A 27,462-nucleotide genomic window follows, 5' to 3' on the forward strand; every position below is an offset into this window, starting at 1 on the left:
TCTTCTCGTTTAATGTTAATTTTATGATGATTATTTATGTTCTGATTTGTTTGTATTCTGATTTTAATGTCTTAAAACTTGCTGTTGTCGCATATAAATCCTCATAATCTATATAAAATGATTGGTTGACTAGTATGTCTCCATGAGTTGGCCCCGCCCCATCTCTCTGAGCTTCTGTCTGTTCATGTTCCCAGTAGAACGTTGAGATCAGTCGACCACATGATTTTGGATGTTCCGAGGTCCCAGCTAAAAAAACCTCAAGGGGATCGGATTTTTACTGTAGCTGGTCCCAGACTCTGGAGCAGTCTTCCTCTGGGTATTAGAACAGCCCAATCTTTAAATATTTTTAAATGTTTGTTGAAAACTCATTTGTTTGCACTGGCTCTTAACACATTTTTCTATTGTGTTTTTGCATGTTTTTTTAAGATTGCACTTTATATTGCCTTTGTACGGAGCTTTGGGCAGCTGTGGTTGTTTCTAAATGTGCTTTATAAATAAATTTGACTTGACCTGACTAAAGGCCTACAGCCCTAGTGGTTTTGCTTATTTTGTATACTTTGATTGGGGATATGGACTAAACAAAAGGAAGAATTTGTCTGAAGAGACTCAACTATTCAGCAATTGATGCTCAAGTTGAAATTCAGGTCACTTTGCGTTGAATACATAGTTTGTGCTTTTCATATCCAGAATCATATCCCTCTGTAATTTATACATAGAGGGATATCAATCTGGTTCCCACGCCTTCCATCGCGTCTAAAGTCATCTCCATGCATTGGCTAATTCACCTGTTAATCACGCCCGTCTGAAATGTATCTGTATCCTGGATCCCAAGCAAATTTTGTTTAATTTACAGGGACCATACACAGGAGCATAAATCAAATAAAACATGGAAAAAATGCTTTGTACTAGACTATAACTGAGGTACAAAAAACACACAAAATGCATATATAAATAGTACAGTTATTTCATGATAATAAAATACTATAATGACAGCAACAAACCCCTTCCCACCCTGCTCCCACTGCGCGCTTAATCAAGCAGTTTAGCACGTTTATTTTTACCACATTCAGAAACTCAACAATTTCAGTAATGGTGGCACTTTGTTGTTAAAATGTAATTTTGTGTCCACGCAAAACTTTTTGAAGCCTTTGCCTAACTCTAATTGTGTTGCTGTTTTTTTCCAGACTAAACACAGTCCCACATCTGGTCATGGTTTTAAGAAGACTAACACTTAGAACTACAACATGGTGTGTATGAACTGAATAACTACAGTATTTTACACTTTAGACAGAGACTGGTTTGTATTTAGCCATAAATTCAACTGTATGCTTTTCGTTACAACATTTGCCCAAAGCCCATAGTTACTGATATAGTCTTTAGCTCTCTCATTATAGATTCATATTAACTGCAGTCATATTCTCAGTCTTCATTAATCAAAATTAATAAAATGGTTGTATTTATCCACCTTTATTTTAGCTGTTCGTTAAGTCTCCAGAGAGGGAAGGATCTTGGTAGATGGATGGACGATTTACAGACTTAAAACACCACAAGAGACGTTTGCAACAATTCCAAATTCAAAATTGTGTAAATTTTGAGCAGTCAAGGGTAGTGGACTTACTAAACAGGATTCAGGAATGAAGCAAAATACAACTCCAGATATGTTTTGGATGACGGGACAATGCTATAATATGGTTAAAAGCAAGTAGTTACTATAGTTACGGCTAGGATAAATCTCCAGTCAATATAATATCTCTAAAAAGCCAGTAAATACGCAACCGCCAGCCTATAAATTGGTATACAAACCCTTAGCCTTGTCACCACTCGTTCCCATTTTGCTATTACAAATTATGCTAATATTCCCCATGCAGCTTCCTGTTTCACAAAACCACTACCTCCGTCTTTATTTCCTGAAGGCCAGAGCATAATTAATGTTGACAGTGGAGTTAAACCTTACTAATTAAATCTTAGCCACGGTGCAGTTGAATAACCTCTCATCTGTCTTATTTCGGCAAAGCTGTAGTTATCCGACCTGCTCGCGGTATTCTCGTAGTCACCTGACCTTTGGGGGTGGAGAACTAGCTCGCTAACTACATGGTTTTAAAACGCTACAAATGCGCCTTTGTTAGCCCGGTGGCGTGAGGATTTGGGCGTGATGGATGCCTTAGTATGCATGTAGTAACGCAGTGTAATGCTACATTCAAATTGGAAAAGGCCTGTCTTTATTACCCCAATATTAGCCGGGCATGTGTTGAATAAGGATTAGCTTGTGCTGCCGCTGCTACTGCCAACTACGCGCCTACGCTGCGAGTTCATTCAGGTTTGGACAGCGTGAATGATGGCGAAATATGAATAATGGAAGTCAAAGTTGTTTCTGGGAATAATATGACTTGAAAAAATAAAAGTTGTGAAAAGTGGAGAGTGTAATTTTGAATGTAAAATAATGAAAATTTGACAGTAATTCTGGGACAGACGGAAGAAAGCGAGGCTGCGTCAGACTGCCACCGATTACTGACGCACGCAGCTCATTCATACAAAAGATGAGGTGGGTGACGTGTCTTGCCCAGTGGCACAGCAACAGAGCTGAGATTAAACCACCGACCAAGAAATAATCAACAAGGCACTGCCAGATGAAAAGCTGGATTTGATATAGTCTTGGTCTTCATAAACTCTAAATAAGAAGTCAAAGTATTTAGGACAAGTCATCTGACATTTACAATATTAAAGGTGCACTATGTAACTTTTCTGGTAGAAGGTACACCACCTGCTTGTGTCCATGTACGTGCTATTGATTCGACCTGGGAATGTTTCACAATAGGGAATTAAATGTACCAATATTTCATTTATTGAACAGATAACAGAAAAACGGGCCTTTATATTGTGAGCAAAATTGCCTCTCCGTAGATATGATCTGTAACTTGGCTTTGCTGCATCAACTGCCTTTTTATTTATTTATTTATTTTTATTTTTATGTAGTTTGGTAAGTTTAATTTAATACATAATGCACACCAACAAACCAAAAGGTGTTTATGCATAGATAAGTAAGACTCCAAGTAACAAAATCAATAATCAAAAATGTTTATTTAAAAAAAAAAGACACTCAAGACAAAGAAGTTGTTCATATCATATCCCCAATAGGCCTGTCATGGTAATTAATATTTTGAGTTATCCTTCAATATTAAAGCTGGAACAATATTTTTGGTAAGTATCGTAAATAGTCAGTTTTCATGGACACAGCGGTTAAGTGTCTCGCCTAAATACACAACAACAGTATTCACCTGTGGGAGCTGGAATTGCACCACCAACCTGTGGGTCAGTAGACTCCAACTCCAAACAACAATTAAGTTTATGTCGCGAGCGGGATTCAAACCGCCGATAAACACTCTAACCAACTGTATATGATGTATATTTAGTCCAGCAACATTTCAAACTTTAAAATACGCTATCGTGACAGGCTTAATGCAGAATAAATTGTCAAAATTGCAATGTACCGGTTATTAAAAAGTTGTATAAATAAATGGGACTCTCTCACCTCCGAGTCGAACACAGTCTAACCTTTCAACTTTTGGAGACACGGGTAAATAATGCACAAACTTCCTCGAGTCTCGCACACTCCTATAGTTTTACCTTGGAGAGGAGCAGGACTATAGGTCTAGACTCAGATGCCCCACCTGCCCCGTCTCTCTGCATTGTACACGCTATAACATCATGCAGTTACCTCCACAATCAGACAAACAGGATGCCCGAGAGATGGAAGAGAAGACTCTTAGCTATACCTCATCGACAAATAACTACTACCATTTTTAATAAACCTGTCCACAAAATATCAATGCATTTTAGTTTGAATATAAAGTCTCAAAGGCGCTGCTCAATTTAAATGGTTTGCAGTGGTTCAAAGTGTTTTCGCAACTTTTAGAGGCTAGAGTGGAGCTTGCCGTTAAGCTAATGCTAACAACAACTAGCATGCAAACGTGCGCTTCCTGATTATCGGACAATAAGAAGCAAACAACAAATACATGGGGAAAAAGTTATCAAACATATTACAAGGTGTTTCTGTTTCCATGGAATTGTGAAGATAACACGCTACCTCCAGAAAGTTGCATACTGTGCCTTTGATTATTTGACATATTCTTGATTACACATATTCGGCATACTTGCCCTCCTGCTACAACAATTTCTTATCGTTGTTTTAAACCACAGAATAAAACTTTAAAGCTACAGGTGCACCAGGATTGTTCAATACCTATATTCAAACAATCCGCATTGGTCCCGTGTTCATTTTATAAACAAAACAATGGGGTGGGTGAGCCATCGGAGAGAATGATGACCTGTTGGAATGTAAGTACACAGCCATTAATCAAACTGGGCCTAATGCACATTTTCTGATTTCTAAATATAATACATCTTAATCAGAGTGCACCAGCAAAGCAGCAAGAAAAAAAAACAAAAATCTGCAAAGTTAAATACATTTTTTTAGGATGAAATTTTAAATGTGATGATAATGGGTGAATCGTTGGGGTCATAAAGAGACAAAAGTGTTATTTGCGAGTTAGCGATCATCAAAAGCTAGCTCAAGTGTCAAAAATGGTTTGGTCAGGATGTGCTGTTTTATATGCTTTATGCTAAAGATAGACACATATAATAGTTGGACGATATATCTGGCTGATATTTGGACTTTTTAGCGTATATGCTATCGGTCAAAGGTCAATTGATCAGTCCGCTGCCTTAAAAATACACACAAAGCTTTATATTATAATTTTAATACGAAGAGACAGCTGCACAAACGTGAATACACAGCTCTCGTATAAGTTTGTGGTAAAAAGGGGGCTTGAGGGGATTTTTATGACATTATTTCTAAACAATTGGCATATAAATTGGCCATGAAAAAAAAAAAAAAAATCAGTTGATCTCTGTTTTATGCACTGTTAGTCAACTAATATACGGCATCTTTGCTATAAATATTTTTACATCTAAAACAACTAACAAACATGTGCAACAAGAGGGTAACCAGAATAACATGATGGATTGGGTATAGGTTACAGCAGTTTGGAATATATTAATGATGTTTTAAGAGAGAAAAACAAAACAATAAATAAAAAAATAAAAAATAAAAATTATCAAAAATGGGCAGATATGATCACTCGGAGCTCGGAGTAGAGCTGCTGCTCCTCCACGTCGAGAGGAGCCAGTTGAGGTTGCTCAGGCATCTGTTCAGGTTCCTGAGGTGTTCTGGGCATGTCCCACCGGGAGGAGTCCCCAGGGAAGACCCTAGACATGATGGAGGGACTATGTCTCTCGGCTGGCCTGGGAAGGAGTTGTGGTTCAACTGGAGTAGCTGGAGGACGTGTCTGGGGTGGGGGAAGTCTGAGAGTCCCTGCTTAGACTGCTGCCCCCGTGACCCGGCCCCAGATAAGTGGAAGAAAATGGATGGATGGGCTGGAACACTGGTAAACTGACTGACTCCCATTTTGGGGGGTGTTTATGGTCATGTTACTTTGCTTTGTAGTGCAAGCATGATTTACTTTTGTTTATTTTATGTTAAGCCGTTTTATTGTTTTGGTTTTGTTGCATCCTTTAATGCTGTTTAATAGAAAACAACAACAAAACGAGCGTTATTGCGGAGCGTGATCCTGGAGCCTACAGTATAGCACGGTGAAATGGAAAGAAAACAAATATGGGACAGATGGGGGGCTCATTGTGCCCGTATGTAAGTAAAATTATGCATCTTTGCACAAGAGATGAATGGCTTTGTTTGAGCGAGCAACAACACACGCATCTGTTTTCTCAAGCTGCTGATGGCGGCCGTACTGGGAGAAGAAAAACAAAACACAACTAGTTTATCTTCCAATAACTATAGCGGAACATTATTGCATCCTGTTGGTCAATGTATATTCACATTCTCAGGGATACAGTGCAATCAATCAAGTACAGTATACTACTGTAATAACATAGCATCATTAGAGCAGTCTTTCATTCATCTTCTAGACTTGTTTCCCATTCCAGCACAGACCCATAATGATCTGATGAATTATATACATGCATCGGTGTAAAATGACTTGACATATATGCTTGGTGTTTTCTTATTGAGTGAACGCTAAATTCTTTTATGAAGAATTCCAGCTGTTCCAGACAAGAGCATGTCAATAAATGATTCTTGTAAATAATTGAAATGAGTGGAAGAAAAACACTTGTGAAGAGGCGCACTAGCCTCACCTATTTTCTGCTGGAGTGATTGAAGTACAGCACAATGATAAACAAGAGAATCAAAAGAGAAAATTAGACATAAGATTGCATTTATCAACTAGCAACAGTTTTGAAGGTTCAACTTTTCACATGCGTCACCTGCTTTTCTCCATGTTTTCTCCGTGAGATGTTATTGTTTTTCCTGGAAAGCTCTGTAGTATGACATTGAGGTAGTTTTCACACTGCCAGGAGTTAGAAGAACATAAAAGTACATTTGCTCTGAGTGTGGTGTGCTTGAGCCGGTGTGAACCTGACTGTCACATTCTGGACTGCAGTAAACGGCCAGACTCAGAGTAGCTCCACTTGTACTCTGGAGGGAGGGAAGTGCTATGTGAACGCGGCCGACCTACACATTCCGCTTTGACAATAAAAGTGCTTGGAATTGAGGAAAAAAAAAAGCTTGTATCACGAATATTTTGTTTGACACATTCGTCTGCCAAGGCAAATCGGATCAATTTAATATCAGCGACAGTCCCCTCCTGCCTCTGTCTGCGCAGGTGAGCCTAGGCCTGTCTGCGCAGGTGAGCCTAGGCCTGTCTGCGCAGGTGAGCCTAGGCCTGTCTGCGCAGGTGAGCCTAGGCCTGTCTGCGCAGGTGAGCCTAGGTCTGTATGCTTGTATTTCCAAAAGCTCCACCGTCACCCCGCGCATACCGTCCTCACAGTGTATTTAGCCACAGGTGAAAGAAAAGATCACAGGACATTGGGGAAGCGAGAAGTTGTTTTTATTATTATATTAAAATATTATTCGTAGGATATTATTGTAAAAAGAAACGTTCACTGAGGCAAGAGTGAAAGGAAACTGAAGGCCTACAGAGTTCAAATTCTGCAATATGACAGGTGTATATTCAGAACAGGGAATAGGTTTTTATCAATACGTTTGGGACATACTTTTGTTTTGACTCATAAGGCCCTTTTGGAGCAACAGAACCGGGCCAGAGGTAAGACTTGCATGTTTTCGTTTTGTTTATTTTGGGATTAACACTCGATATAACACTTTCCAACAATGTATAGCACAGATGTTTTTACCTATAAATAGCTTGGTAACTGACATATTTGCTGTTTTACTCTCTGGATTGTTCGTCTAAAGTTTTGGAGGTGTTGCAAAGAATGAATGTGTGTCCCTGTAGCGTTAGCTTGATGCTGTTGTCCAACGCATCTCTGTTCATGTAATCCTTATTTCCTCTTTCTTATGTTTCATGTCCCAGTTCATCTTAAAGCCATGGCCTTTTTAATAAGCACAGAATCAGATAAGCGTATGAATATAAACTCCCTTCTGCCTCATCAAACCTCTTCTTGTACACAGATTTATTTCACCTGCCGTCAAAAGTAAAAGTGTGGGACTGTCCCTATGTCCTGTGGAGTTTGTCTTTGTCATGTGACCCTGGATCTGAGTGCAGGGGTTTTGGGGGACGCTCCGCAGGTGTTTACGATGGGAGCTGGGCTATAGGGCTCACAGCTGCGTCGTAATAACATGCTCACAAGGCACTGTTGGCTTGACCGCCCCAACTCTGAACTCACACACTCCGCTGAACAGCACTGGATGCACAGACGCGACGATCTGATTGGTCAGAATTCTCTAATAGAGTTTCAATGGAGCAGATGTTGGCTGTTTTCAGATCGCCCCAAGCAGCTCAGTTACATACTTTGAAATGCAGAAAACAAAAGAACTAACAAACTAGGCTATATTTTCTTGTAGTTTCTGTTATTTATAGTCAACTTCTAGATATTATTTAAACAGTAATATTGCCGAACTATCTCAAATTTGAGTGTAAAATTTTTGCATGATGGATAGGGGGAGCGTCGCCCTAAACTCCCATTCTGGACCAGCTGCCACTGCTCTCTTCTTTACTTCTGCTTCTTACACTGTCTCCCTCTCCTCTTTTTTGCAGTCTTAACTAGCCTTGAAAAACAAACGTACACAAGTGTTATTTTTGGTCTCCGATTTGAAGCGAGGAGACAGACAAACATTGCAGCAGACACAGGCAGGATTAGGAGCAGGAGGCTGTAAAAACTATGACAAAGGAGTGCATTGGGAGACATGACAGGAGTGATAAGTGTAAAAATATGCTTTCGGCAGCACACTCCTGATTACTTTGCTACTATTATGGTTTTTCTTCCCTCCAAAGAGCAGCGCTGTGTTGGCTATAAAACAACACAGTGAGCATACAGCACGGTAGCCAATATTTGAAACCTGTCTCCATCCAAACACGATGGATGACGAGATGGATTCATACTTAAAGGTGTGCTATGGAACTTGTCTGGTGGAGAGAATAAAGCTTGTCTCCATGGTGACGTTGGTTTTCCTGGAATAAGGGTGTTTGTTAATGAAAAAAACAATGGGAGCTTGCATAAAATTGGCTAAACTGATATGATACACGCTGATATGGCCTGAATGTTTTAGATCAATATTGTAATTTAAAGTAGCACCGTGCAACTTTCGTCGCCCCCATGATGGAAACAAAAGTTAAAACCATGCTCTGGAACATTTCAATAGAGACCAGAAGAAAGGCCACATAAGAGTTAGAAAAAACGTCCTTACTGAAAACCTAAGTTCAATGCAAAAAAAATAATAATAATAATAAAAATAATCTAATTAAGTTGTTTTATTCTAGTCTATTTTTGGCTAAAACGTTGCATGGTGGGGCTTTAAAAATGTCTGAATAATTGAATTTACTTAATTTTATGTAAGCTTTAATTATTCAGGTAAGACAACTGAGAACCAATTCCCTTATAGAACAACAAGATAGAACGATACAGCAGACACAAGTAAATGTGTTATTTAAGGAACCAAGCTTTCTCCTAATTCAGTAACTATTGTCTAGAGATTGCAATCTGGGTTAGGTTAGACACAGTGCAACTCTTCAGGACTGTGATTTATTGCATGTGGTGTTAAGTTCATGGTGGGACACTGTAGCACTGTCCTGCAATGAACTTATAAACCTGAGCTTGGAAAGGTTGTGGCTATTTAACATATCTGCAAATGAGTAATACCTGCAGTAAGAATGCCACAGGAGAGAATGATATACCATTTTGACATTACAGATGGAGTTTGTTCTTTATGAGAATTAATAAACAGATCCAGTATTATACATTTGGAACTAATGGCTCCTCATGCAACTCCAAAGTTAAAAGTTACTTTTTATTTCTGTCTTTTTATCACTGAGAAAAATATTTGAACAAATTGGATATTCGAAATTCGTGTGGACATTACATTTTTTTTTCTTTTATTATCGATAAAAAAAGGTTGTTATTTGTTGTTTGTTACAACAGAAATTGCAGCTGAAAAATAGCCTCTCAAAAATGCCGATAAATGTACACTGTCATACTATTTCTTAAAAGTTTTTCTACAAAAAAGTAGTTATTGTTATGAGTTTTTATTTTGTCATTGTTAAAGTCATAGTGTTACATACTATGGATTTTTAGCCCAAAAATAAATTATAAATGGCATGTTTTTTGTTTTTTTCTTTGTTTTTATTGCACTAAAAAGGAAAAAAAAAAAAAAAAAAACATCCTTATTTCGGCCTTCCACCGTATGTCATAAAACCTATCTAGCTCCATGGAGAATGTTCCGAAGTATGATTTTAACTTTCCATTTCCATAGAATCATGCAGGTGTCATACTATATCCAGAAAGTTACATACTTTCTTTAAATTATCCTTTTAGTTATCTAACAAATTCAAAAACTGTCAGATAAGAAGCAATTTGTAGACATTATGTAGCTAATTTCTGTAACAGCAAATTGCATTCTATTCTCACAAATTTCCAAAGCATATTGAGACATCTTTCCTCCGGTTCACTTTTGCTGTCAGCCCCATCACACTCGTATTTTTTAAAAGTCACCATGAGTGGCATGTGTCAGCCAGTCCCTTGTGTTCGGCTTCCTTTTCATTTCTGCCACTTTTTGTCGCCATACTTTTGACCTTCTCTCACTAAAGAAAAACACTGAGCATAGCGACGTACAGTGCCCTGGATACAAAGGGACTGATGACCTAGCATGGGGGAATGGTTGACTAAGCACTAGCTGTTAGCTCATTAGCCGAGTATGTATGTATAAAACATGAAGTGCACTCTCATTTAGTCGACGCTAATTTGACTGCGTCGTGATGGGGTTGAACAAGGTGGGGCGGCCCCGAGTGGAGAGGTCGGTCCTATTAAGAACACATTAGTGGACGTTTACCGTGCATGTTAGCTGTTCGGCCTCATAAGTACAGCGTGAGGAAGGAGTATCAAATTGACAGCTGGTGAAGAGGTGAATAAATATGATCATTTAGATTTATTTTGGGGGGAATTTTCATGTCTGTTTTGGTTTAACATTAGAAGATTAGTTTGTTGCTCCAAGTTAAAGGAGCTGTACCAGAAAAACATGAAAAACAGAACTAGTTCATTTGAAATTGCTTTGCAGTGGTCCAACATTATTTATTCTTCAGTTACCTTATGCATATGCAAGTATCCAAATTATTCTCTGAGTGTTTATAAGCACTTTTACCTAACTTTTTAACTCTCATAAGACAGAGCGGAGTTTTGCCGTCCCAGTAAAGCTAACAATAACTAGCATGTTAACAGCGTACTCCCTGATTTTTGATGATGAAAATGCAGACAAGCAGCAGACTTACCACAAGACCACAAGACCACAAGACAATATAACTGTACTGGGGCAAGACACATTTTGTTAGATGAAAAAAATGGGCACAGCCGTTTTAAGTTTAAGGTACGGCTAAGTAATGGTTTAGCTAATGATCTATAATTCTATCTGTGGTTGTGTCTATGGCAGAGGAATTTGTGATTTTTTTTTCATATATTATTTTATATAACTGACTGTAACTGAACTGAAAAAGTAACTGCATAAGTAATTCAAGAATTACTTGGGGACATTGTACTGTCTACTGAGTGGCAGTCTTTGAAATTTGCTAAGTGCAGTCATTTAAGTCAAATTAGTAGTCAAAATTAATTAGTGTCTATATATAACGTGAAACTATTCAAATAAGTTTAGTTAACAAAAAAGATATAGTAATACTATACTATATATAATACTATATACCATGTACTCCACTCCTGCTATTTACTCGTCTCTGCACACACATACACAAGCACCCACCTATTCATTCTTCGAGAGCACTGTAGGCAGAAAAGCCCATGGTTGGGATTACGCTGAGGAAGCAGGAATTAATTCCAATCAGGCTCCTAAAAGGAACAGTGCCATCCCATTCTAACCAAGCCCTTCCCCCACACAAGCACACATGAATATGCACACACACACACGCACGCGCGCACACACACGCGCGCGCGCGCACACACACACACACACCAAATACCACACATTCACTCAGAGAGCCCTATAATCAAATATACTACATACTGCATTTTCACTAATCAGTTCATAAATACTACAATACTGAAATAAGAAGCATCACAACTGACAACGGTCTAACATAATGCTTCTCTAAATCTCAAAAAATATGTCATTTGAATGCACAAATAACACATATAATAGGAACATTATGCAAAATGTATGTATATTTAAAGGTAAAATATGTAGAAATTTGATTTTGTGTTTGTGTAAACATGTTCTGATCAAATATTTCAAACAAAGCAGACAGTTGGCAGAGCAGAGGGCAGAGCTTGCACTATGAGCTAAGAGGTCCCACACAAACTTCCCATTCGCATGCAACCTAACTGGGTGCGATACAACAAATACACAAAACTAAGACAAACTGGAGTCACCGAAAGACGAAACCATAAGTGGTAGAACTGGTAGAATGGTAGATCTGATCGAACAAACACAGAAGCCAAGAACTCAGCTTGAGTGCTTTGCCACAGACATAAAATATTCGAGACTTCTTCACATTCATAAATGATAAACTGACAAAACTCAGCCTTTTAGAAAACCTCGAGACCTCGAGGAATTGAAACAATCTCTTTACTACCACTGAACTGTGTAACTAATGAACTCTTGTTTGAAGCCACAAACAACATTTTGAACCTGCAATGTAAGAGCATGATGGACAATATAATCATCCACGGACTTCTCGAAGAACCCAACAATCGATAGAGACCCATCAATCAACAGAGTAAAAACATTTCTCAAAACTAACCTCGAAATGCAGTATGCCGACATTGGTGGCATCCACTTTGACAGGGTCCACCAGGTCGGCCAACGAAAAGTCACAGTCGCCAAACTTACAAACTCCAAGGACAAAAGTGCCATAATGGAGATAGCCAAAGCACTAAAGGGAATGAACTTCTTGATGACAATGATCCAACCCAACCAATCAGCTATAGACCATGATCACTACTCAATACTGACCTTAAAATTATCACAAAGGCACTTTCCTCAAGATTAGAAATGGTAACTCCATCATTAATTCACCCAGACTAAACAGGATTCATCAAAAATTGAAATTCATCAGATAATCTCCGCCAACTATTCAATCTCTTCAACATTCTCCACAAACAATAAGGCCTTTATAACTTCATTAGATGCTAAAAAGCCTTTCATAAATACTTTTTTTCTGTTGCGTACACTTCAGCAACTTGGCTTCGGGGAGTCAATCATATACTGGATTAAGCAACTATATATACACAAAAGATACAGTCATTACTAATGGAATAATTTCACCCAAATTCACATTGCAAAGAGGCACGCTACAAGGCTGTTCACTCTCCTCCTCCTTTTTTGCACCGCTTTATAGAGCCACTTGGAACAGCAACGCAACAGAACGACATTATACATCCAGGTCACAGGAACACAACACATACAGTGATGACATATTACTTTATTTGCACACACTCCAACAATCACTGCAAGAAACAATCAAAATCATCAACACATTTTCATCTATATCTGATTATACTATCAACTGGAACAAATCAACTATTCTCCCCCTCTCAGACAATGCACGGGTCTCTGCAGCTCAGGAATCACTCTGTGGAATACACATGGGCAACATCAGACATTGTCATTTCCCCCAAGCTGTCCGAGTTGTTCTCACTCAATCACAATCCTCTGCTTAAAACAATAGGAGAGGATCTGGAACTTTGGGCAAACCTCCTACATACACTAATCGGACGTATCGCATCAGAAAAACAGCAAAAATAAAACTCGCATTACAAAAACATGATCACAGGACGGGCTTGACGCAAACAAATTTGACACATTATCATAACAAACCAATTACAATAGTTAGCGAAATGGACCAGACCAACACACAACAAAACGTGGATACAATTGGAACAGTCATGCTTGATACATGTAGACTATCCTCAAAAGACAAAATCACAGCTTTACAAGTACGACGTCTTGGTGGAACCTCTAAAACTAGCAAACTCCTCCACATCACCCAATAAATAATCCCTCATTTGGCACAATAAACACATAAAAACTTCCGCATAAATAACACTCTACTTCAGTATCACACCTGGGAACAGAAAGGTATCACCCACCTCCACCGCTTACACTGCCACAATACAAACTAAATAAGAGAAATAGCTTTAAAAATCTACAAATAAAACCAATAAGAGGACAACTAACATAACAAACAATACACCACACCCCTCTAGACTCTCCAATCATTAATCAGTGAGTGAAGTCTGGAGATGTTGGGCCTTCACATGACATGGCCTGTCCATATACTGAGGAGGAAAACTTGTATGCATCCTTTATATGCAGGTCAAGGCTCTGGCAACTAAGATTCAGTTATGATTGTATTTTTTTTCCCCAGTTAAGAGCATGCAGACATTGTATTGAAAAAATATATATTATTGACACTTGGCTCCTCCAAGGTTATGAATCATACAATTTTTTATCTATTGAAACAACTGTTGATAGAATTGTAACATATTACTATAGTGAGGAGGACAGCAGTATATTCTACAATATTTCGTCCAAATGTCTGTCCCAAGGCTGCTGATACCGACTGTTTGGAACACAGAACAAAAAAAAAAAAGGCCGATAAGCTCTATCTTTGGGCTGATATTTAAGGCTAATTTTGATTCTTTTCCACAAATAATCCTAGAATTTAATACAAACCCATGAATTTCTGCATCTTTAGGCAGTTGGTTGGCCTAAAATGTTTATCGGCCTGCGTTGGAGATCGAAGGCCGATAGCTGATGCGCTAACAAGTGCAAATATCAGCTGAATGATATACCAGTCTATCCCTAAACGCTAATGTTATACAAAATTTCAAACCTAAGAAAGATGTTTAATACTCAATGCCAATTTCAATGATAATTTAAAATAAAATGCTCTTTTTTGTCAATCGATTTTACCATATGGTCTTATACTACTTCTGATACGTTTGTTTTTCAGCAGTATCAATATGAGAATTTAGCTTTGACACTAGTTTTAGTATCAACAAGTATCTGAGTTTCAGTACTTATGACAAGCCTAAACTCCATGTAACAAACACCACTTTCGAACTTGTTTATGTGTTTGTGATACCTCTTAATCACTCCTTTTAACAACACGACCGAAATGCTAGCTACACACGCTCCTGACTTTAATACTATGCTAATGAGCCCCCCGACGCCCTCACTCACCTTTCGCTTCCACTGAGCTGAGAATGTTAAGCAGCCGCCTCCGACATGGCGCCACGCAATAAAAAACATGTTTGTTGAGATTAAAAGTGCCGTGGTTTTTTCGTGTCAAACGTACTCGTCAAAAGTGGTGCACTCCACTCAGAATTATCTATCTACTCCTGTGAAGCACCCTTTCCTCTTAACCCCCCCCCACAACCACCGCCTCCGCTCGCAACACCCCTACTCCCCAGACGCTTCCGCCTTCCATCATTCCCTTCATAATCAAGTGTCACAACATAGCCACAAAGCTCATCTGGGACTAAGGCTATCATTCTAACAGCTTTTGTCTTCCCTATGCTTTGTCTTGTTTGTTTGCTATCGGGGAATGTCTTGAAATATCTAGACTTGACTAGGGTTGTTAAAAATATTGAAAAGTAGATACCCATTTGAGCAAGTATCGATATTAACATAGAGTAGTATACGCCCATGGACCACTATGGAATGTACCTGGATGACTGAGGGATTACACAGATATAAGGCCACACGGTAATATTAAAGAAAGTACTATTATTTAAAGTTGAAAATCACATTCTATTGTCTAAACAAAGAGTGTTTATATTATGGTATATTATGGTATGTGTATCAAAATCGAGTTTTTAATTTTAGTATTGCGACAACACCATACTGGACTATGATACATCTTCATTGAAATCCACATTTATTTCCATACATCTGTCTCCTGTCTGCTCCACAATTGTCACATCAGGTAAGTTCATTTCAGTTCTCTGCTCCTCCTGGTACATTTTATACTTCAAATCACTTTAACACATAACAACACTCAATACTGCTATATAAGGTAGTCTAGACTTTAAATGTTCTGTTCTGAATCTGATTCTGACGCAACAATAGACTAATCGGTTGGGATTGAACATGAAAAACTTTGCATTACTGAGCAGGTACATTAGCAAAAGCAATATAAAAGAGCAAAGAAAAGAAACAACCGCTGCTAAGTGACTTATTTTATGTTTATTTTAATAGATTCCAGATTTAGTTTTGTATTCATACCTGACAGTTTCGACTGCTCACTAACACTCTTCCGTAGAGTGATAACCGGGACGAGGGGGCCTTTTCACTCCTACACACCTGGGATACTGTCCTGAAGAAGTCGGACTGCAGGTGGTGCTGTGATCCTGCCTCCACCAGTAGGAAGACAGTGCAAAACCTGTTTTAATTAGCTGACCGAACACGTCACACCAACATCATGTGAACACTCTGAGGAAGAACGCTGGTGAGCAGTCCAAACTGTCAGGTATGAAAACAAACTAAATCTTGGTCTGGAAAAATAATCTATTAAAATAAATGATCAGAAAACCAAATGAGCCTCATTGGGCCTGCTGAGTGACTGCTGGTAAGTACAGTTATCATTTTAAAAATTCAGAATATTTTTAAATGAATGAATTAAGTATTTAGCATCATAAAATCTTCAGATTAAATTAAAATTCTGATGATGTGTAACGACTGTAGTCTGGTTCTAATGTGAGGCAGATCAGAATGCTATAGTAGAATGTAGTAAAATTTACTTTTGAATGGTCTTTTTGAAGAAGTTTTGACCTTGTTTATGCTTAATATTGTTACAATTACAGGGCGTATCAACATATCAAAAACGCTGGATTATGACAGTTGAAATTATTAAGTTAAATTAACGTACAGTTTATTATCTCCATAAACAAATATGTCCTCTGTTTTTGATCCATCCTTGCAGAAGTCACTCTGTGTTGGCAGGAAAGATTTTTTTTGTTTTGTTTTTTATGTATTGTATGTAATTTTATAAGACAGGTGAATTCTAAAATAGCAGTTTCTACCAAATTCAGAGTTCTAGTTCAGACTATGACAATATCATTTTTTTACATTAGTAATTTTCTCTCGTAATTTGAGGAGTATAAATGTCACAAATATTGGCAAATTTGGCAAATAAATGTAGTCACTTTTATGTTTATAACAATACAATCAGCAACAAAGTGTTATTTTGCAATGCCAAAATATCAACCATCCAATTTTGAAACTACAAACCTAGAATGTAATGCCAAACAAATGCAACTGATTTCGCTGTAAGAACTGAACTGGACACCTTACCGATAGGCGACAGCTCTGCCACGCTGGTGATGTAGGGTCCCTCCAGGAACTTGGGCTCGCTGTCGTTGATGTCCTGCACTTTGATGACGAACTCGGACTCGGGCTCCAGAGGGTCGTTGGAGAGCCTGTCCCTTGCCTGCGCTCGGAGGGTGTAGAAAGCCTTCTCCTCCCTGTCCAGCCGGGCCGTGGCGTGGATGTCTCCGGTCAGCTCGTCAATGATGAAGATGGTACCGGCCCCTTCACCCGAGATGGTGTACTTGATGTTGCCCTCGCCTTCGTCTGAGTCGGTGTGGATCTACAAACGCAAAGAAATGGGTTTAAAGTTGAAGGTTGAACGTTTTCAGTTAGAAGGTCCTGCATCGGTTTTGTCACATTTTGTCTTGCCCCAGTAGATATATTATATGGCAACTTTTAAGGTCAAAGTAAGTCTATTACATGCTGTCTGCATCTAATTAGAAAGTGTTTTATTGTCCAGTAATCAGGAAGGCAAGGCAAGTTTATTTGTATAGCACAATTCATACACAAGGTCATTTAAAGTGCTTTACAGAATAAAGAAATTACATTAAAATCATAATAAAACAAGTCAAAACATAAATAATCACAGATACTCATCATAAAATTAACATTAAAGGAGAAAAGTGCAGAATAAAAACCTTTCAGTCATATATAAAGAACTATTTTGAGCCTGAAAGGAAGTGCGTGTTAGCATGCTATGTGCTGTGTTAGCATGATACTTGCTGTCAATTTTACTGTCACGGCAAAACGCTGCACTGGTGTCTCAGAGTTGTGAAAATCTTAATAATTAGAAGGCTTGGAATCAGTGTTGGGAGTAACGGCGTTAAACTATAACGACGTTACTAACTGCGTTACTTTTTCAGTAACGGAGTAATGTAACTAATTACTTTTCCTAGCGTCGTAACGCCATTACCGTTACTGACAATAAAATGTAGCGCGTTACTTTTTTTTTTAGTTCACGCTGCTCTTCATCAGAGTCTCAGCCGAGGAGCTGCTGTTGTGTTTCTTTGGTGAAAGAGGAGGCTGGGGTGAGATAAAAGGCTCGTTTGAGGCGGGCGCAGATACGACGCCGTCGATCGGTGCGCGGTGCATGCCGGTTACTTTTGTGTCCAAGATGCCACCGACTTGCTCTGACGTATGCGCCGGTAACGGGAAGTTTTTGAGCGAGGCGAGCGCAGCAGCTCTCCACCGACTGCGGCCGCCTGCATGGACTACAAACACGTAATGCATGATGGGAAATGATGTCCTGTCCACACGTGCGTTCACAGCAGATTAGGTCCGAGTTGTGTTTTGATCAGAAACGTGACTATGTTCTGTCCAAAGAGGAACAGGCTCAGATCAGAGGTGATTAATATTTGAATACTGGACAGAGAATTACAGTGTGTGGCCAGAGAAGGTTAAAGGTTTTGTCTTATTTTACATGGTTTACATTTGAATGCCTTAGTTTTGCAAAACATGGTAATGAATCTTTTCAGTATTATACTAAAAGCACTTTATTGTTACTGTTTATTTTAATGAAGAAAATACTTGAAGTTCAGTTGTCTGAAATTGTGTGACATGTTGATTTATTTGCACTTCAAATGAAATGTTTTATATTTTTTAAATTTTTTATACATTCTATAATTTACTTGAAAACAAATGCAAAATAATTGCAATCTGTTAAAGTGAAATAAATGTTAAAGGTTCACATCTGTTGTGTTTTTATTGTTTTACATAATAAGTAACGTGGAGTAAAGTAACACAGAGTAGTTACTTTGCCTAGTAACTAGTTACTTCTCCCAAAAAGTAACTGAGTTACTAACTCAGTTACTTTTTGGGAGAAGTAACTTGTAACGATAACTAATTACATTTTTGAAGTAACTTGCCCAACACTGCTTGGAATGCATAAAGTAAGTGAGGAATAAATTTGGACCCATCCTGTTTTTCATGTTTTTAAGACAGTAAAAATACAGGTACAGAGTTTAATCTGTAGAGCTTTTTTTTCTTCAAGGGTTATCACACCAATGCAGTTGCTGATTTGCCAGATTTTCAAGCCGGATGCCCTTTCAGCTGCAACCAGACACATTAAGATGACTAAAGTTGGGAGTGTATGACCCACCAACTCAACAGTTTGCACCTTTTGGCTTAGTCTACAGAACAAAAAGTTGTAGCCCACTTCCTGCAAACATTATAGCAAAGACAATGTATTTGAGCCATCTCTGATTTTCTTTGATGGACAAATTGATCATGACCTCAGGTGACAAAAGAATCACTCTTCAATATGTAGATGAGCATGACCTAGCTAAAAGGCATTTTCATGTAATAAAGTTTGTTTGTTTTGTTTTGTGTCAGTACAGATATATTGTAAAAGCAGCTCTAAGAATCAAAATGAGTCTGTGCGCTGTCTGCATCTAATTATAAAGCATTTTTATACTTGAGCCATGCATTGTTAGCATTAGGAAAAGTATGGGAATAACTTTGGACTGCTGCAGAATTTTTTATTATTTTTTTTTAAGCATTTAAGACCATAAAATCAAATAAAGACCCTTTAAACTTTTTGAACATATTAAAATGTTAAGCCTCCTATTTACAGCTATGTAAAAAATAGATAAAAGTTACAAAACAAACCACACAATTCCCACATGCTCCGCTCCTTCTTCTTGTGTGTAAAGATACAGTGCAGCGGCTCAGCTGCAGTGCCCCTAGTGGCCAGGAAGACATGCATTAATAACTATATAGAAACTGATCACAAACCATTTTTGTCTTAATCCAATTTTTATTTAAAGCGGTGCACCATTGCAAATGTAATAATCGGCACTACTGTTCCAAGCAACAGGGTACAGTGCCCCTAGTGGCTGGGAAGACATGCATTAGTAAGACATGCATATAGCAATTAATCACAAAGCATTTCTGTCTTAATCCAATTTTCATTTAAAGCGGTGCATGGTTGCAAATGTAATAATTAGTAATGACTCTAATGTTTTAAGTAACAGGGTATGGAAAATTATATAAAAGACCAACATAAAGGAATATGCATTATGTATATTATTTGCAAACCAAAATCTAAAAGTCAAAATATAATTAATTAAACATATTCTTGGGGTAGATGTGTAATCCAGCAGTCGTCCAGGTATACTTGGGATCTCCCTTGTTCATGAACGAGTCAGATCTTTTAAACGATTCTTTCATGTGAATGGTTGGAACCAGAACTAAATCTTTGTCTTTCTTATTTTTACACAGATCAATGCTGAACTAACACAAGAATCAACACAGACGCAAAGTAGATGACCCAAGTGAGAGATGTGTTCGCAAAAAAATCATAATAGCAGTTACTTTTTAAATTAGGCCTATTATTTTTGTAGCGTGTGTGACGTTTTAGTTAGATTCTGCATCATTCCAAAGGGTCACGCTGTGGTAGTTTGCAGATAAAATGAGTTCTCACATTGGCTTCTGTCACATAAATAGTAAAAGAGCCAATCTTTCGAACGGCTCTTTGAAAGAAACGGATCCAAAAGATTCGGATTCAATAAAAGAGCCAGAAGTCCCAAGGAAAAGTAAGCATAATCTCTTTCTCTTTTGATTTTTAAAAAGTTCTAAAAGCATAGTATAAAAAGCATAATTACGACGAGTGCTTTGTTTACTCGTATGTCCTTGTGTGAGTTGAGTCTAGGGACGCCGATCACAGACAACCACAGCGGATATGCGAGGGCTTTTATTGTTCTAACTCTCGCACTCCCAACCAGTGAAACTTCTTTTATTATAGCTGAAATATTGATAGCGCCAAAGCATCTGGCAGTATATTTTCCCCGACTGTCTCTGTATTTGTCTGCAGGATGGATCGGGGAGGAGGGGGATACGACAGATAAAAATGGGAGCGCGCTACGGAGAAGGGAGGCAATATCGCAGCACAGGGCCGCATTATTCCAGCGTTTTACGACAAATACTTAATGAAACCCCCGCGAGGGTTATAGAAGCCTGTATTTAATTAAGGCTTTATAAAATATTAACCAGGGAAAGGCATGGGCGATCTACCCTCTCCCCCTTGCTCTATTCCGCAGGAGTGAACCACACTCGCGGGCGCGCAGACAACTCGGCATTATAATTTCAGATGGAGGTGCGGTATGGGATGGCAAGGGGAGGAGGGAGAGCCAGGTTTAGTGCTTAGTAAAGAGCCAAAGGGGAGATAGAGACCGGGGACCGATGCTACGCCTATTGCTGCCGAAGGAATGTCCTAATCACATTAAGGCCAAACTATACAGCTGATTTATAAGAGCGCTTTTAAGTTCGCTCCTCAGTCCGGGTATATCGAGATTCCTACCTTTTAACAATCTTTGAAACGACTTTGATGGTCTAATTTGGGGGCCGCATCGCGTGAAGGACAGGATGTGCAGGGGTATAGGTGTAAATCACATACATAGCGCGGTGTCTTTTTAACAAGACAGCTGTGATGGCCAGTCCGCGGGGATGTGGGGGTTGGACATGGGGAGGGGGGAGGCTTCACCTGGAGGAGAGGGGAGGGTGGAGGTGGGGTGAGGAGGAGGGAGAAGGGGGAGTGGGGTGTGGTGAATGTAGATGACCAGTGACCTTCTGCTGTCAAACAGAGGTTATGTGTAAGGATTTACATAAAAGGCAGCAGTCTACTCATTAAGGTTTGTTATATGTAGATTTGGTCACTTTAAAAGCATGTTTCAGTGTTTTAAATCGATTTATACAGGAAACATCTCCAAATTGTATAGATTATTATATCCAACTGGGTACTAAAAATAACATATTTTATAATCATGGAATATTTCTCTCTTTGGATACCTATAAGAACTTGAACGATTTGAAGGAGCACGACTATTCCCATAAGCTGAAAAATATGTCTTTGTGAAAATATATGGACAGCAGCTTTTTTGGCCTCAATTTCTAACAAATCAAAACTTAATAAAACCAAGCTAAAAGCAATTTAGCCGAAAATAACACATCTAGCTATATTCCCTGTAACATCAGTGAAGTTGCATTAAGTTAACAATTTGTTTGAGATTTGATGTTTGAGATTCCGAGCAACAAAATTGCTGCTAAAAGAATAGGGGTCACAGCTCACTGCTACGGACGGGACGCAATTTACACAAGACGAGACGCAAGGTTTTAAAATAAATAAATTTTGTGATTCAGTTCAATTCAGCTGCAACGGGACAAAAGTGGAGACATTTCGCTGCTCATCCAAGCTGCTTCTTCAGTTCTGGTCACATTTTTGGTGGACACTGCCTTATCTATCTGAAGGGAGAGGCTAACTACACTGAAACACAACTATTTGTTTACAGTTTCAGATTGTTAGCTAAGTCTACTAAACTGTACTAAGGGTGAACTGTGCCAGAGTCATATTTTGCATAATCCGTCATTTTGCATAATGGGTGCTCTGACACATATTAGCATACTGGCTATCACTATTGTTTTTCTTGTTTTGATTTGGGTCTGAGGAAGGAGTTATAGATCCGAGATAGATGATGTCTAAGGCCCCCATTCCTGTCCAAAAATGAATCGTCTTTCCTAACAAAAATAGCTTCTTTAACTCCCCTCTCAAAGCATTTCTTTTCTTTGGCGAAGATCTGCACCTCACTATGTTCAAAGGACTGGTTAGTGGCTTTGAGATGGAGATGGACAGCAGACTGGGGTCCCAAGCAGCTCTCTCTCGATGTAGTTACATTCACTTATGCAGTAGCTGTTTAGTTTCTCCAATGTAACGCTTCATTACACTGAATGGAGCACACCACATTGCTTTGTTTGTGGCTCGGGGTTTTGTCCTTTGGGTGAAAGTTTCTGTCTTAACGCGACACTCACTCACTAAAACTTTTGTCCAGATGGTAGACAGAATTGAATTTGTGCACACACGGGGAAAAAAAACTCTCACAAGATCAGTTTTCTCATGCGTGCAGTCTTGTGATTATTTTATCTCATGAGATCTTTTGGCACAAGATTTTGTCCCATCCCTCTTCACTACTTTTGGCATCCAGAAATCACAACAAACAGGGTCATTCTAAGGGAAACCTCATGTGGGCATTGAAAGACAGGGACACTGATCCAAACCTACAGTGACCTGGTGAAAACTGATGCTGCGGTTCTATCCTTGCAGTGTGTATGGAGAACAGAGGTTACTGTAGTAAAATGCCTGTGGGCAGCCTAAGTAAGTATGTGAGTTAAAGAGCTCGTATTTCGCCATTTTGTGATCTATATTATGATGTTGTTTCCTTTCAAAACATACCCACAGCTCTGATTTATTTCATTCACACATGTTTAACACACAAATCCTGCATATTTACTGTGTTCTACTCTCAAACAGAAAACACACTGTTCCACCTTGTGATGTCATGTTGTAATACAGGAAGTGCTCCACTGTGTTTTTAAACTCCATTCACCTTCACTAGAATCATTTGGATGATTTCAGACATGGCCGGCCCAGACTATAAGCAGACTAAGCACCTGATTGGGGCACCAATGCCACCAGAGGGCCCCCAAGAGCACTTATATTGAAAAGAATGATTGGAATATTTTTTTTAGGAAACTAAACGGCACTCGGTATTTACACTAATCTAAATATCCCTCTAAATTTAGATGTGTTTTATTTCCTGTAGCTAAATATGTGTTGCCTACATTTGATTTTGAGTCAGGCATTGGTGTGGATAGCTTTATGTTTACACCGTTTGAATCGACCCCCTTCCTTACAAGTATTTTTACTGTTGCACTGGTGGCTATTGCTGTTGTCAACCTCTAGAACTGGTTGAGATGATGTCTTAATTTAGTCAAATATGAAAATGTGGCACTAAAGTGGTGAGGGCCCCTACGACAAATTCTGCTTCGGGCTCACTAAAGGCTAGGACCGGCCCTGATTTCACACCTGGAGTTCCCAATTTACACTGAAATGAAGGTAAAAGGTAGTTGTTAATTTGAAAACTACCACTACATGACATCACAAGGTGGAACTGAGCATTTAAAGCTTCAGAGATATGGACAGACTAATAATAAACGATTACTGAAATGTTTGAATGATATAAAACACAACGCTGGGTATGTTTTTGATGAGGGAACAGCATTATAACATGGCTTGAAGCTCACAAGAGTCCATTTTGTGTAATACAGGACCTTTAAATTATTTACCTTGAACCTTGCAACCGTTTCGATGATCATCTGCAGAAAATAAGACAACTCTGATCAAGCAAAACTCATCGTCGAACCCACATGTCCATAGAACACCATATACAAAACATGAAGGCTATCTTATTTTATGTCATTATATAATTTGGTAGTTTGACGTGAACATATTCAGACTCATTACTTTGTAGCTTCACAGGTCAAGTAAAAGTAACCTCACTGCCTTTAGTTTTAGCACAGTTTTCCCCTGTCCTCCAAATTCTGCCTTACTTCCAATTTCACATGTTTGCTAACCCAACTCTACATGAAACCTTGTCATCACAAGTTAACGCAATAGCACACGTTTTGGCACCCACTCCGCTTGCATTTTTTTTTTCTATCATGACTACTATTACCACACACGCAAATTCCCAAGTTCATCACTGTGCTAGGCTGATGCTATTTCTCCCTCAGGCCTGATATAGCCATCCGCCTGTCAGTCTATGCTAGCTGCGGTGATTCAAGTTGGCAGCAGGAAAAACACACAGTAAGCTCCGGCGTAGTCATTCTGGGCAAACGAAAGGTCAACGCCGGGATGTCACTTTCCGAGCATAAAATAAAATAACCGGAGGTGCAAACGTGGACATGATGTTTTCATGAGATCGAACCAACCTAAAAAATAAAATAAAAATAAAATAATGTAATGGTGGAGTACAAGGACAGGGGTATACGTACGGTGGGTTGAGCAATTGTTCGCCAACCGTGCAGCAGTTACACCATGGTATTTTCGAGCTAGTGTAAAAATGATGTCTAGATTTGGTGGGATGAAACCAGAGTCTATATATAAATAGACATAGCTAACAAGAAAGCCGCCACGTAACAAATAGGAAGTGCTCATGGGCGCACTTCCGGCTCCATCGATTCTGGCTCCAATTCACTTTACGTTGAAAAACTGTCGCCGCTCTCTGTGTAACTGCTGCAGTGAGCCTCGTCATTTTGGTCTTAAAGTGTTCGTATCAATCCACTCTACATGATCCCAATATTTTTATTTCACTATTGTGTCCGTGAATCAAGATATGAACATTAATACCAGACAAATCAGGCACCTTCTTTTCCTGAGGTCGCTCCTGCTAGCGTTAATAACAGGTTTGATTAACGGCGTTGCCAAGTGCTCCAAGTTCGTCCCTATAACTACCAGCCTCAATGAGCTTCATTTGACTGGAGCCGAACACTATGGGTGACGTCACACTCACTTAGTCCACTTCTTTATACAGTCTATGGATAAGAGAAATATTATTCAAATATATCCATGATATTAAACATTTTCATTTAATTATTTTCAAAAATATATTTAAAGTAGTCTGGTTAAATGGCCTTATTTCTTCTAGTTATGAAAAATGCCATCCACTCAATATACTATATAGTACAATAAGTTACTTGTGGAGAAAGAAAATTAGACCAGATGAAGCTGCAAATGAAATTTAAAAGGCACTTTGTTGGATGAGAACCATAAAGAAGTGATGTTGGGGGAGAACCACGTGGAAACAACTGTGTGTGACTATCCCACACAAAGACAACATATAATTTTGTTCTTTTAAAACCACCTGCAAGTTTGATTTTCTGTTAGCAGAAGATGACACATACGAAACTGAGTCTGTGTCTCAATTCAATGGTTGTCCACTTCGAAGTACCGTTCGAAGGTCTCAGCCGATGAAGAATGCTCCTCTGTGTAGCTTTCATCGATTGCAAAGGCCGTGCCGAAATTGGACAGGCCTATGCCACGGAGCGTACGTCGAACGCTGTCTGTGCGCTTACATTATGTCACTTATGTTACATCGCCTAGCAACCGTGACGGCTACTGATTAATGAGCTATACATGTAAAACGGACACCAAAATAATTAGTTTTATTTTTAATCCTTTATTATTTCACTGCAGAAGTGTCAAGGTGTCGTTGTTGCAGGTGTTTATTTCTGTTCAGATTGAATGAACTAAGGAATTAATCTTTCCCTTTGAATATCAATGGCCAAAAATAACGCTATAGGTGATTTCTTTTCAGTTGTAGCTAGTATTACAAAACTTTACAAAAATATACCTTGTTTCTCCCGTAGAAGAAATCACACGCGGTGCATGATGGAATACTGCATTGTGTGAAGTGTGCTCGGATGCATGCTGTGTTCACGGTCACTCTCCACAGAACCGCTGGAAATGCAGGGCACATTTGTCAACCGACATGCGTGGGCTGCATGAAATGGGACAGGCCTTGTTGCGCCGGAAGTGACATGAGTTCCCTTTAATAACGGGGTGGCTCAGTCAATCAATCACTAAATTTAAACTTGATAAGGCAAACTTGTAAGTTATTATAACAATCATACACTGATAAAATCCAAAAAATCACATCAGCTCATTACCACGTTCCAAGCTTTGGCGTCAGCTTGTGGTGGTTCGGACCCCATGAGGTGTGCTCGTAACTAAGTTGTGATCTGCCTCTTCTCACCTTTTCCACTTTAATTAATGTTATTCTGAAAAGCTTGGCATCACCACTCTGCAGGCTACAGGTGACCTATGTGTGTTAACTTCTCTGCACTAACAAGCATGCAAGCTGGAGCTATTTTCTGTCTTTCTAATGCTCCCAGTCCAGTACATACTTGACAGAGAATCGATAATTGCTCAAAAAAGACAAAAAACTAAATTAAATAAAAGTGTAACTGTACTTTGATAATTTTAGGCTTTTTGTGCACCAGCAGCTAACAGCCAGGTATACTTTTTCAGATTAAAATGTGTTATCTCTGGTCTGTGTGATGCTGTATTTATTCATCTTTTTTATTTTATTTAGCCCTGGCACTGAGGAAAAACATTTTTATCGTTTAAAGTTCATCCGTCTTGACACAGCCATATAACAGCTAAGGAAATTGCCAGCGTGCACGACAGAAAATGATGAATTAATACCAAAAGAATTGCCTCTCAGAGTACCACCAGATTTAAACCGTGATTGTACTCACTTTTCCTCTCTTTTTTAAAGCTTTTTTTGACAGGACAACAGAGCTTGGGGATGTGAGAGCGTGGAGGAAATTCTGCAAATTCTTAAGTGGTTATACAAAAGGACAGACCCACAAAAATACAAAAAAGTAAATATAACTGATAATACATTGCAAACTAGAACTTCAGAGAATACCCAAGTAACAAGTGAAGAAGCCAGTGTACCACCAGTGTAGCCATAATCTTGGCCTGATGATGTAGACTAGGTGGTGGGTGGATCCGCTCTACATATTACTGTAATTTCAATACCAACTCAGGTATTGAAAAAAGCAATCAATACGTAAACTTTAAAAAAAAAAACAGTTTTTTTAAAATACAATTTTAGTCAATTTGAAATACATTGCATATATTTTGGTTTACAGTGGTCCCTCGCTATATTGTGGTTCATCTTTCGTGGCCTCGCTGTCTCTCAGATTTTTTTTAAAATGCGCAT

General features: G+C 38.8%; 1 protein-coding gene across 1 annotated transcript in view; it reads right to left on the minus strand.

Moving 5' to 3' along the window:
* LOC117370831 (cadherin-22) overlaps positions 1-27,462 on the minus strand; it is a 257,026-nt gene that overhangs the window by 132,347 nt on the left and 97,217 nt on the right. Inside the window, exon 3 of the mRNA XM_055221940.1 lies at positions 16,889-17,183. Within this exon, the coding sequence (XP_055077915.1) occupies positions 16,889-17,183 (295 nt within the window). The remainder of the gene's footprint in view (positions 1-16,888; positions 17,184-27,462) is intronic.

This window comes from Periophthalmus magnuspinnatus, chromosome 5 (genome assembly GCF_009829125.3).
Source record: "Periophthalmus magnuspinnatus isolate fPerMag1 chromosome 5, fPerMag1.2.pri, whole genome shotgun sequence".
Classification (NCBI taxonomy): domain Eukaryota; kingdom Metazoa; phylum Chordata; class Actinopteri; order Gobiiformes; family Gobiidae; genus Periophthalmus; species Periophthalmus magnuspinnatus.